This window comes from Xyrauchen texanus, chromosome 31 (genome assembly GCF_025860055.1).
Source record: "Xyrauchen texanus isolate HMW12.3.18 chromosome 31, RBS_HiC_50CHRs, whole genome shotgun sequence".
NCBI classification, from domain to species: Eukaryota; Metazoa; Chordata; class Actinopteri; order Cypriniformes; family Catostomidae; genus Xyrauchen; species Xyrauchen texanus.
The window spans coordinates 1,709,186-1,722,538 of record NC_068306.1 but is presented as its reverse complement, the minus strand read 5'-3'; the positions used below and the strand labels follow the sequence as shown (position 1 = coordinate 1,722,538).

The window sequence follows — 13,353 nt, the reverse complement described above, 5'->3', positions numbered from 1 at the left end:
AACTTATTCCACGATTCCTGATAATATCTCCCAGTGGAAGCATATACAAGGAGAAAAGCAGAGGCCCTAAAACTAATCCCTGTGGCACTCCATATTTTACTTTTGTTTGGTTTGACAATTCCTCATTTACATAGACAAAGAAGCAGCAGCCTGCTAAATAGGACCTAAACCATGCTAATGCAAGTCCACTAATGCCAAAATAATTCTCCAGCCGATTCAAGAGAATGTCATGATCTATCATGTAAAATGCAGCACTAAGATCTAAAAGCACTAGAGGTGAAATGCAGCCGCGATCAGATGAAAATCTATTATGACTTTAATCTACTGATGGACTAAGTCCTTAATCATAGTGAAGCAAAAGTGTGTAAGCCCCCTAGAGCTACAATGATGCTTCACAGTATGTGTAAAAATCTTGGTCTTAGACATATTTGGAGACATTTGAACCCATCTGGTAGGGACTATGTATTTTTTTCATCAGTCCATAAGATTTATTATAGAATATTTTTTTAAATATCCAAATCCCTCATTTCATCTGTTGTTGATTGCTCAATTGGTAATATCTTAGTCTCAGTTCACGCCCTGGCGTGTTTAGAGGTGTTGCCATATATGGATAAAAATAAATCATATAGTTGGTTCTTTAATGTATCCCTTTTGCAAAACCCTGATTTCCAACAAATGTTAAATACTGAAATCAATGTTTATATGGAGACCAACTGGTCCTCAGTATCCTCTGTGTGTGTGGTTTGGGAGGCACTTAAGGCAGTTCTTAAGGGTAGGATAATACAGTATGCCTCATTTACCAAAAAATTCAAAGCACGAGACCTCGTGGACTTGGAAGGAAATATTAAAAGTGCCAAGTGTCATCTGATGGCCTCAGTGAATTGACACGTTTGAAATATAGATATAATACTATTTTGTCGCGGAAAGTGGATTTTGATTACTCAGGGCAAGACAGTCATTCTTTGAGATGGGGACAATGCAGGAAAACTTTTGACTAGATATATAAAGCAGAGAGTGTCTTTTTCTACCATTCCCTCAGTGAAATCTGCTGGTGGTGAAATATATACCATTGATATTAACAATGCCTTGAATATTGATCTTTATATATACACATCTTTGTCTAATGATGAAGATATTAGAAACTTTGTGGAACCATTAGAACTCCCTAAACTGACAACTGAATTGATTCTGAGATAACCGTGTAGGAGCTTGACGAGGTAATTAAGGCCTTGCCTACTGGCAAGGCTCCAGGTGCGAGATGGCTTTGCCACTGAGTTTTAAAACAGAACAGCTACAGAACCGGCTCCACTTTTGTTAGAAGTTTATATGGAATCATTTAAGAATGGAAGGCTTCCCCCAACCATGACAAAAGCCTGGATCAGTCTGATTCTTAAAAAGGACAAGGATCCAAACGAGTGTAAAAATTACCGTCCAATTTCCCTGATCCAGTTAGATGTAAAAAACTTTTTACAAATTCTGGCTAACAGATTAAGTTATCACATCTCTTATACATAATGATCAGATGGGGTTTATTCATGGCCGTACCTCTTCTGATAACATTAGGCGTTTCATCAATATCATGTGGTCAGTGGTGAATGATCAGTCTCAGGTCACTGCCATCTCACTTGATGCAGAAAAGGCATTTGATATGGTGGAATGGGATTATCCTTTTAACATTTTAGGAATATATGGGTTTGTGAGTACTTTTATTGGTTGGATTAAGCTACTTTATAGACACCCGTCAGCGGCGGTACAAACAAATGGATTAATTTGGACAAAACAATAATGGGGAAAGAGTGCAACCCTGTCGGTACCCCTATCCAGAGTCAAATAAATTACCCCCAGAATCAGCGGGGGCGGAAGATGACTCACAGGCAGACAACACAGCAAATGACCTAGGAACGGAACAGACATCGAATATGATGATCCGCACAATATCTGAGACTACAACACCTGCACCAGGAAACAAGCTACAGAGATGCATTTGTGTCTGGGCAAAGGTAACCACCACTGCATGCCTGAGAATTCATCAAGGCAGTAAAAAGTGCTTGAAGGTAACGGAACAGGGACCTCACATTGACCACTACTTTCTAAGAAGCAAGTCAAGTCAGTCAAGTACAGTGGCAGGTCGAAAACTAAAGTCCACAGGATATCAATCCCCCTGTCCCAGAGGAGGAGGAATAGAGCACAGCAGAGCACTACGAGCCTAACCTACCACCACCTGCAACTGAGACTAAGATCCAGGGGCGAAAGCCACTTATCAAGTGGCCCAAATCCTGTGAGAAAAAGGAGTGGGAAACAGTCAACACAGACCTCAGCAAACTCTTGGAGCAACTGGGGGGAATGGCAGAGAAGAAACTGGAGAGAATGGGAGAACTGATCTACAGCTATGCCGAGCGCTTTGGAGCTGCGGAGAAGAGGGAAGAATACATCACCTATCCCAACCAAGTCCAGGAGGCAGCAGGAGTTAGAGCAACTTATCAGGAAAAGAAGGCAGCTAAAGAAGCAGTGGAGGAAGGCCTCAGAGGAGGAGGAGGAGGGAGGACTAGACCGGCTGCAGTTAGAAATCAAAAATTGGCTAACAGTATTGAGAAGAGCTGAGAACCTGAGAAAGAGGCACAGGAAGTAACAGACAAGGTCAAGCTTCTTCAAAGATCCCTTCAAGTTTGCGAAGGGTCTGTTTACAAAGGCGAAAAGCGGCAAACTCGAAACATCAAATAAAGAACTCGAAGCCCATCTAAAAAGAAGCCACATTGACAGCCGGTGGCGTGAACAGATCACTCTTCCACCCGACATGCCACCAATACATCCCCCAGAACACCAGCTGGATGTCAGCCCTCCTAAGTGGAGTGAAGTGGTAAGAACTGTACATCGTGCAAGAGCTTCATCCTCCCCTGGGCCCAACGGGGTCCCATACAAGCTCTACAAGAATGCACCAGATACCTTACGTTTTCTGTGGAGACTGATGAAGGTGGGGTGGTAAAAACAAGCAATACCAACAAGCCTGGCTGGAGACATCCTTATCCCAAAGGAAAAGAACTCTGTTGACATTGACCAATTTTGCGAAATCAGCCTCCTGAACGTTGAAGGCAAAAACCTTTTCAGCTTAGTGGCTCACAGGCTGTCTGTCTACCTAGAAAGGAACCACTTTATCGACACATCAGAGCAGAAAGCTGGAATTCCAGGCTTTTCTGGGTGTTTAGAGCACTCAAGCATGATATCGCATAAAATCCAAGCTGCTAAAATGGATTGAAGAGATCTCCATGTTGTGTTCCTGGACCTCGCCAATGCTTTTGGCTCAGTTCCTCACAACCTTCTTTGGACTGCATTCAACTACTTCAGTGTCCCAGAAGCAATCACTACCCTTGTCAAAACCTACTTCCAGGACATGCAGCTATGCTTGATGACAGCAGAGTACACCACATCATGGCAATGGCTGGAAGTAGTCATCATGGCAGGATGTACCATCTCCCCGCTAGCCTTCACCATGGCCATGGAGGTCATCATCAGAGCATCACGGTGGGTGGTGGGAGGAGAGCAGCTAAAACCTGGCCTTCGGCTCCCTCACATCAGGGCATACATGGACGACAAGACCACACTCAATACAACCAAGGCATGCACAATGCGACTGCTGGGAAAGCTGCAGGAGAACATCGAGTGGGCCCGCATGAAGATAAAGCAGAGTAAGTCCAGGAGCATATCAATCGATAAGGGAAAGCTGTCAGAACAACGCTTCCACATTGGTGATGAGCCCATACCATCTGTTAGTGAGAAGCCAGTCAAAAGCTTGAGACGCTGGTATGATGCAAACCTCAAGGACACAGATCAATTGGACCAGCTCAGGCAGGACACCACCAACACCCTAGAGAGTATCGATAGGTCCTTGCTTCCTGGCAGGTTGAAGCTCTGGTACCTCCAATTTGGTCTCCTACCCCGGCTAATATGGCCATTGACCATCTACGAGGCCTCAATATCAAAGGTTGACAAGTTGGAGAGGATGATAAGCTCATTTGCTAGAAAATGGCTAGGTCTCCCCAGGTGTTTTAGCAACATAGGGCTCTATCGGAAAAGGCATCCTGGAACTTCCTATCTCCAGATTGTCAGAGGAGTTCAAGTGAACCAAGGTAATCCTGGAGATGACAATGACAGAATCCCGTGATCCATGTGTAGCCCAAACTGCTCCCACCCTGGCAACTGGGAGGAAGTGGACACCATCGGCAGCTTCACAGCAGGCAAAGTCAGCCCTCAAGCACAGGGACATTGTTGGCCATGTGCAAAAAGGGAGAGGAGGCCTCGGCCTTGGAGAGAGCAAACCATCCTGGTACAGGGCAATTCTATCTCAGCGACGAGGCAAGAGCAGGCAGCAAGGTGTGCCAAGGCTGTTTCTCAAGCGAAGCAAGGGCAGTGGATGAGATGAGAAAGTTCTCTTGGAAGGAGTGGTGGGACATGGAAGAATGGTCAGTAACCAGCTTCATTAAACGAGCCACATATGATGTCCTGCCATCTCCCAAAAACCTCAGCCAATGGTACGGTGAAGACCCTACATGCCCACTCTGTCCATCCCCAGCAAACCTGAAGCACATTCTAGTTGGCTGCAAGACAAGCCTTAAACAAGGCTAGCAGCTGAATTGTCTAGCAGCTACGTTGGAGACCAGACGGACAGACATTAATGCTCAGCCTCCTCAGTCATCCCATCCTGCATCGGCAAGAGAGTTTGTTTGGGAAGGTGCAAAGCAACCCAAGGCTGGCACTTCAAAACCAGAGACTGGGCAACTGGGAGAGGCACAGGACTGGAAGCTACTGGCGGACCTGGAACAGAGGCTCTGCTTCCCAGCGGAGATCGCCACAACCAACCTCAGATCGGACCTTGTGCTCTGGTCCACCTCAATTCGCACCACATACATCATTGAGCTTTCAGTGCCCTGGGAGGATGCTGTGGATGAGGCCTATGAACGGAAGAGCCTTAAGTACGGTGAACTGGCAGACAACGCTGAACAAAATGGCTAGAAAGCTAAGGTAGGTCCAGTGGAAGTAGGCTGCAGAGGCTTCGTAGGCATGTCAGCTACCAGGCTGCTTAAGGACAGGGGAATCCGAGGCCAGGCCCAACGGCAAGCCATCAAAGCCCTTTCTAGTGCAGACGAAAGGTCAAGCCAGTGGCTCTGGGTTAAGAGGGGAGACATAACCTGGGCTCCAAAGTAACATCAAGAACGAGTTGATGTCAAGGGAGGGTGAGCCTGGGATGCCAGGTCTCGTTGATGAACCCTCTGGAGGTGTAGTGGGCTCATCAGAGAAACACTGAAGAAGGAGGGTGCCCACTTGAAAACCCTGAGATGTCATCATCCTTCCACTCATAGCAGCAAGGCCTCAAGGTTATGTGCAACACAATAGGGATTGTATCACCTAGTCCTAAATATAATCTAATCATGTGTGTTTCCAAATATTTATGACCACTGGGGTGAGTGTTTGTGTCAGATGAATGTGTTCGGGGGAAGGGTTTAATTGTATATAATTTGACACCGCATTTTCTGTGATGTTTGTTTAATATGTTGAATGGAATCAATACAAATTGTTAATAACAAAAACATTTGGTCATCCCTTTAGTATCAATACACACATTTTTTCAGGGTCATACACAGAAAGGCTGTAATCCTCCCTAGAGAAGTTAAGCTGCATTATTCTGTTGATTTGCACTTTGATTAAATAATAATTAAATCAATAAATGAATGCTTAAATATCTCACATATTGAATAACATTCATAATCCAGTTATTCATAGTACATTTATTACGCATTGTCATTTTTAGATCAATGCATATTGCATACATATCAATTCAATGATCAATAATGGATTAACTGAATGATTAAATAAAAATATTCCATATGAGCAGAAGTTCTGCGGATGAAAACGCCTTTTTGATGAGAGAGGTGAGGTGAGGCGAGGCGAGGCGAGGCGAATGTACTACAACAGCAGAAGATCACGTCAGGTTTCACTTCTGTCAGACAAGAACAGAAAGCAGAGACTGCAGTGGACACAGGCTCATCAAAACTGGACAGTTAAAGGCAGAAAAAACACAGTCTGGCCTGATGAATAATTTCTTCTGATATAACAAATGGTAGTCCCACTGAAAAATCCATATCGATCCACCACTAACTGTGACTTGTTGGGCAATTGTTTTTTTGCATATCTATAGAGAGTACTTGGTGACATGAAGAGTAGTGGTATGGTTTCTCTCCAGTATGAATTCTCTCATGTGTTTTCAGGTGATGTGACTGAGTGAAACTCTTTCCACAGTGTGAGCACTTGTATGGTTTCTCTCCAGTATGAATTCTCTCATGTGTTTTCAGGTGTTCTGACTGATTGAAACTCTTTTTACAGCGTGAGCACTTGTATGGTTTCTCTCCAGTATGAATTCTATTGTGTGATTTCAGGTTTTCTGACTGAGTGAAACTCTTTTCACAGTGTGAGCACTTGTATGGTTTCTCTCCAGTATGAATTCTCTCGTGTGTTTTCAGGTTATCTGACCGATTGAAACTCTTTCCACAGTGTGAGCACTTGTATGGTTTCTCTCCAGTATGAATTCTCTCATGTGTTTTCAGGTGTTCTGACTGATTGAAACTCTTTTTACAGCGTGAGCACTTGTATGGTTTCTCTCCAGTATGAATTCTATTGTGTGATTTCAGGTTTTCTGACTGAGTGAAACTCTTTTCACAGTGTGAGCACTTGTATGGTTTCTCTCCAGTATGAATTCTATTGTGTGATTTCAGGTTTTCTGACCGACTGAAACTCTTTCCACAGTGGGAGCACTTGTATGGTTTCTCTCCAGTATGAAATCTCTCGTGTTTTTTCAGGGTATTTGACAGAGTGAATCTCTTTCCACAGTGTGAGCACTTGTATGGTTTCTCTCCAGTATGAAATCTCTCATGTGTTTTCAGGTCAGGTGACCGAGTGAATCTCTTTTCGCAGTGTGAGCACTTGTATGGTTTCTCTCCCATATGAATTCTCTCATGTGTTTTCAGGTTTACAGACCGAGTGAATCTCTTTTCACAGTGTGAGCACTTGTAGGGTTTCTCTCCAGTATGAATTCTTTGGTGCAGTTTCAAGTTGCCGGCTGTAATAAAAATTTTCCCACATTCAAAGCACATATGAACCCCCACACCGGTATGAATTTTCTGGTGCTGTTTAAAATAGTACAGTTGTGCAAAACTCTTTCCACAAAATGAACACTTGTAAGGCTTCTCATTTGTGTGAGTTTTCAGATGTTTTTTTAGGTACTGTGCCAGAACAAATGTTTTACCACACTTTTCACATTCAAATGACTTTTCTCCAGAGTGAAGAGAAAGATGACACTTGAAACTGCCTGCATCTGCAAAACTCTTTCCACACTGATGGCACGTGTAAGGTCTCTCTCCAGTATGAACTCTCATGTGCTTATCAAGATAGCATTTAAATGAGAAACTCCTTCCACACTGATGGCACGTGTGAGGTCTCTCTCCAGTATGAACTCTAATGTGCTTATTAAGATCACCTTCACATGTGAAACTCTTTCCACACTGATGGCACGTGTAAGGGCTTTCTCCAGAATGAACTTTCACGTGTCTATTAAGATTGCTTTTACATGTGAAACTCTTGCCACACTGATGGCACATGTAAGGTCTCTCTCCAGTATGAATTCTCATGTGTATATTAAGATGGCTTTTACATGTGAAACTCCTTCCACACCGAGAGCAGGTGAAAGATTTCTTGGCTGCTCTTCGAGGTTTGTCTGGAGAGAAATTGTTTTCAGTGTTTGAGCCACTCAAAGATTTTTCTCCATTTATAAAATTAAGCTGTTCCTCCTCCACTTCATTCAGCTCTTCACACTCCTCTCTCACGTCCATCAGCTCTACAATAAACACAATAAATGGAAAAAAAATCAATTCAAAAGGATTGTACAATCAATATTATACATGACTGATTTGTTACTGGTGTAATATTATTATGATGTAGTGCTTGAGTTGGTGCAATATTGTTTATTGTCTGTTGTTTTTCTTACATATATATATGTTATTTATTATATTAATACATTATAAATTATATATATTTTAAGATATGGGTTGTGTTGCTGCTGTAATGTGTGAATTATCAACAAAGTTATCAATCAATCAATAAACATCTGACCCACTGGAATTTTGTTATAGTCAATTAAAAGTGAAACAATCAGTCTGTACAAACTTTTGGAAAAATGACTTCTAATGTACAGATTGTGCGGTTTCATAAGGGAATTGGTACTTTAATTCAAGTGACATTCATCTGATCACAAAGTATAGTCAGGACATTACTGGTGTAAAAAACAGCACCATCACTTCAACACCTTATCCTTGAGTAGTCATGCTAATTTGGCACTAGAAAATCACTTGCCATTATATCAAACACAGCTGAAACACAGCTGAAAGCTGTTTGGTTCATTAAATGAAGCTTAACATTGTTTTTGAGTTGCCACAGTATGCAATAGACTGGCATGTCTTAAGGTAAGCAGTGCTGATTTAGGGCCATATAGCACGACTGCGAGTGTGATATTGCTTATATACAACAGTTCAATGAACAAATAAATTTAATAGAATTAGGAAAACCTGAGTATGGTCATAAAAAACACATTTGTGCATGGAAATACTTTCTTACGCCACGGATCAGAATCTGCCGTTGATGGTTCAAAACAAATAATGCATCCAAGCCTCCGTTAGTAATTAAAAAATGTCACTTCAGAAATAGTTATCACAGTGCCGGTGCATAAGAGTCCATCACTATAGAAACCGCAATGTCCTTTGCCACTTTAAACAGCATGCATTGTGTAATTAGTCTGTTGTTTCTCTCAGCTGTGATGAGCCATAATTCTTAAGTTGTTCATTTAAAGCCGTTTAAAGATATTTCCTAGCTTTAGTAGTGTAGTAGTAATACACACGATCAAGAAGAGCTGTTATACGTGGATGATGTGGATATGACACACAAAAATTATCTTTTTCCACCACCTGCAGAAACATATGTAATGTAAAAAAAAAAAGACAAACAGTAGCTCTTAACACATCAGCACGAACACAAGCGGAGTGATACACACAGAAGCGTCCGAGTGCTCATGGTTGAAGATTTGAGGATCGGAACAAACGGTTCAATATATATATCATCATATCACCAAGCCCTAGTCGCAGAATGAAAGTCATACATGTTTAGAATAACATGAGTGTCAGTACATGCACCTTTTTAAAATACAACTGAGCACTAAAACTAAAATAAAAACAGCAGGGAACATTTAGTTTGACATGTGAGTGATAAAAATGTCTCAAACTTGGACATAACAGAGGATTGTCATAAAAATGTAACACAACATTAAAGAAAGAAACATACCTGCAGGAATAAAATCATCATCATCTTCATCATTCTGTTGTTCTTCTGTTATGGTTTCTCCTCTCATCTTCATCAGGTTCCTGCAGTCCAGCAGCTTCACTGGTGTCTGCAGTATCTGCTGTTCTTCATCATCTTCATCAGCCTGTTCTTCCTCTTCTTTTATCTCCTCCTGCTTCACTTCAATCTTCATTGATGTCTGCAGCATCTGCTGTTCATCATCATCATCATCTTCATCAGTCTGTTGTTCTTCTGTTGTGATTTCTTCTTTTATCTCCTGCTTCACTTCAATCTTCACTGGTGTCTGCAGCATCTGCTGTTCTCCAGCATGAATCACATCCACCTGCTCTCTCATGATGAACATCTGAACACAAAAACATCATCATTATTATGGACTGACATTCATCAAACTCTAAAACATTATTATATGATTATACACAAGAACAGATCTGTTCTTTCAGAAATGCTATATATATATATAAATGAGTTTGTTTTTTCTTCCAGACTGCAGGAATATTATAACAGGTTTTATATAAATGGGAGAGAAATACTAGTTTTTTGGTGAACTTTACATGACATTTTTCAGGCCATTTTGTCAACTATAAACTGGTGAACATTGACATGAATGAGTCACATTACATAAACTGGCCTTTTACATTCAGTATGAACTGTAAACAAACCATCCACAAGATTAAATAACTGCTTCAGTTTTTCAGTTTCTTTTTTTTAGAACCTAAAATCTCTTCAAAGCACAAGAACAACAAAACTGGTTCCATTACTTCAGCCGATGAAATCATTTAATAGTTTTTAATTATTAGTTAAAATTAATCTATGCAATGCCATTCATTTTCATTTTTAAGTACAAATGGATGTTGCTGGTCCAGGATGAGAGCTATATCTGCTGAGTAGGGTTGCAGCAGTATAACGGTTTCACGGTATACCACGGTTTGAAAATTTACGTTTATCATACCATGTACATTTGCTTATCTACGGTATTGAGAAAAAATGCAACCGGATGGAGAATCTCACATGCGCATCTCCTTTCCTCCTTGTCTGCCTGTCAGACTCGTCAACTTGCTTCACACGCACGCACACACACACACACGCACACACACGCACGCACACGCACGCACACGCACACACACGCACACACACGCACGCACGTACGCGCACGCACGCACACGCACGCACACACGCACACAAATGCAGTGGAGAAAATGTAAGAGAGAAGCGAGGCAATGTGGTCTGACATGAGTGAGTGTGTGAGAGAGTTAAAGCAGAGATTAAAAGCAGGAAACAGATAGATAAGCAATGAGCACTTCTAAGGTTTCTCTCCAGTATGAATTTTTGTGTTTTCAGGGTTTTTGAAACTTCCTCTTCAATATGTCATAACTCACTTAGATCAATTATTTTACTAAAACTTATCAGGAAGACTTGCAGAAATTGCATCTCAATTAAGATGACATTTATTTGATGAATATAAAACAGAAACGTAATGTCTCTCATTGGCGTAAGCCGCGTCTGGCGTTCCGAAGACGTTTTACCCTGAACTGTTGTATCCAGCCGGAGATAGGAGGCAGGGGTGAGGAGCCTACCCCCATGCAGGACGGGACTCAACTGGTGACAGTGGGGTGGTGGAGTTTGCAGAGTTAACACACTGAAACAGCAATGTGATAATATTGTGAGCAGACTTATAAAGTGATGGCTGGCATGTGATTGGCTAGGAATTACCTAGGTAATGGTGCGATGATGTACATCTGCTAGTCTTCCCGCTAGAACTACACAGCGCTTAATGTTTGCTGTTGGTACACTGCATGAGTGTTTGTAGCTTGCTAGCCTGCTTAGCATTGCTAATTCTTATACGTTTTTAGTTTTATCCTCTGGCATTTTACAGCATGCTTCGGATTTTCTATGGTTTCAACTGAGTGTATTTTATGACACACACCCGTTTTCTCTCTTTTTTTTCCTTTCCTGCTTGCCTACATCTCGTGTCTCGACTGCATGCATTTCTTTTCTCCACTGTGTTTTACACAGATTATTGCATCAATCCCAAACATCTGCTGATCAGGAACCATATTGAACCACATCATCCTCAAACGCTCGCCACTCAAGAACAACCATTACAACAACAACAAATAATTGTGGAAAGTCATGGCATGCACTCATACTATTTCTTCCTGCATATCATGCCACGTTTACTATAGCTTCTTCCATTGGTAGTGAGGGATTCACATGTGATAAATGTACAGAATTAGGTTCAACTCATTAAGGTTAATGAGTTCGAGACACGCATCTGAACACTAGTGGAGGTCAAGTAGATATGGTTTCAGATGCGGGTAGCATAGCCAGTAACACACACTTTTCTTCCAACTCTAGAGCCCCTGCAGCAGGACGTTTGGGTGATCATCAACATACTCACTCAGCAAAGTGACACTACTCTCACGTTCCTGTTAGGGTTTCCAATCTATTCTCTCCACTCAGTGATGCACCCACTGAGAATCATGTTGAAAGATCCTTAATAACTGGTGATTCTATTGTAAGGAACGTGGAAATAGAGACTTCAGCCACCATTGTTAAATGCATTTCCAGGGCTCGAGCATCTGACGTCATATCAAATTTATAAGTGCTGGCTAATGCTAAATGTAGATTTCCTAAAATTGTTATTGTTATTCATGTCAGCACTAACAATGTCCAGCTTCACAAGTCGGAGATCACTAAAGATAATGTTAAAGAGCTGTTTGAACTTGCAAAAATGATGTCAGACAATATAATATGCTCTGGCCCCCTCCCTGCTCATCATTTTGATGAGGTTTATAGAAGATTAGAGTCACTGAATGGCAGGATGTCTAAGTGGTGTCCGGAGAATAGCATAGGATTAATAGAGAATTGGAAGGATTTTTGGGGTGGATCTGACCTGCTAAAGAGAGACAACCTCCATCCCTCCAGGGAAGATGATGATCTCCTCAGTAGTAATTTGGCTCATAGTCTTAATAAGATAGTATTTGACAAATTGGGGCCCAGATCAGGAAGCAGACAAACTGGTTAATCCAAACATCTGCTAGCTGCCTTGAGAAGTCACAGAGATCACATAAACTACAACACATAGAGACTGTGTCTGTTCCCTGAACTACCAAACACAAACTAATCAAGCAAGTTCAATAAATAAACTTCAATTGGTTCAAAATGCAGATGCCAGAGTGCTGACAAGAACAAAGAAATATGATTATGTTAGCCCCAAATTATCATCGTTACATTGGCTACCTGTCAAATTTCATATTGATGGAGTATACTCTTGAAACTGAATATATAGATTATCGTTCAATTGCCAACAAAAGCCTTCATCAGCTAAATAACAAAGGACAAATCATTGATGTGTAACTCTGCAGTTAATCCAGGATGGACTTCAAATACATTAGTCATCAATCTTAGCCTAGAGTTTTTGCTACAAATGATGTGAAAACCATCCTGATCACTCATTCATACAAAACAATATATTAATTGAACTTTTGTAAGACAATTTTAGTGTTGAAAGGTAATATGGGAGGAGGCGTGAACTATCATGAATATGGATGTAATTCACACCTGAGGATACAAAGACCCTCCCCTGGTGCGATCAATGAGGAATGTGACAGAGAGAGAATGATGTTGAGGAGACTTAATAATCAAAATCAAGTTTTAAGTTAAAAGAAGTAATCTGACTATATATTTTCTTTACATTAAAAACTTTACTTAATTTTAGACCTACACTACTGTTTAAAAGAAGTCTCTTCTGCTCACCAAGACTGTATTTATTTGATCCAAAATACAGTAAAACATTGATATTTTGAACTATTTTTACAATGTAAAAGAACAGTTTTCTATTTGAATATATTGTAAAATGCCATTTGTGATCAAAGCTGAATTTTCAGCATCATTACTGCAGTCTTTAGTGTCACATGATCCTTCAGAAATCATTATAAGATGGTGATTTTCTAATAT

At 41.0% G+C, this 13,353-nt stretch overlaps 1 protein-coding gene across 1 annotated transcript in view; it reads right to left on the bottom strand.

Moving 5' to 3' along the window:
- The window catches only part of LOC127625514 (zinc finger protein 160-like), a 72,942-nt gene that overhangs the window by 20,740 nt on the left and 38,849 nt on the right, over nucleotides 1-13,353 (bottom strand). Inside the window, exons 2-4 of the mRNA XM_052100836.1 lie at nucleotides 9,379-9,739; nucleotides 6,152-7,882; nucleotides 5,979-5,992 (exon numbers count right to left, since the gene is read on the bottom strand). Coding sequence (XP_051956796.1) covers nucleotides 5,979-5,992; nucleotides 6,152-7,882; nucleotides 9,379-9,739 — 2,106 coding nt within the window. The remainder of the gene's footprint in view (nucleotides 1-5,978; nucleotides 5,993-6,151; nucleotides 7,883-9,378; nucleotides 9,740-13,353) is intronic.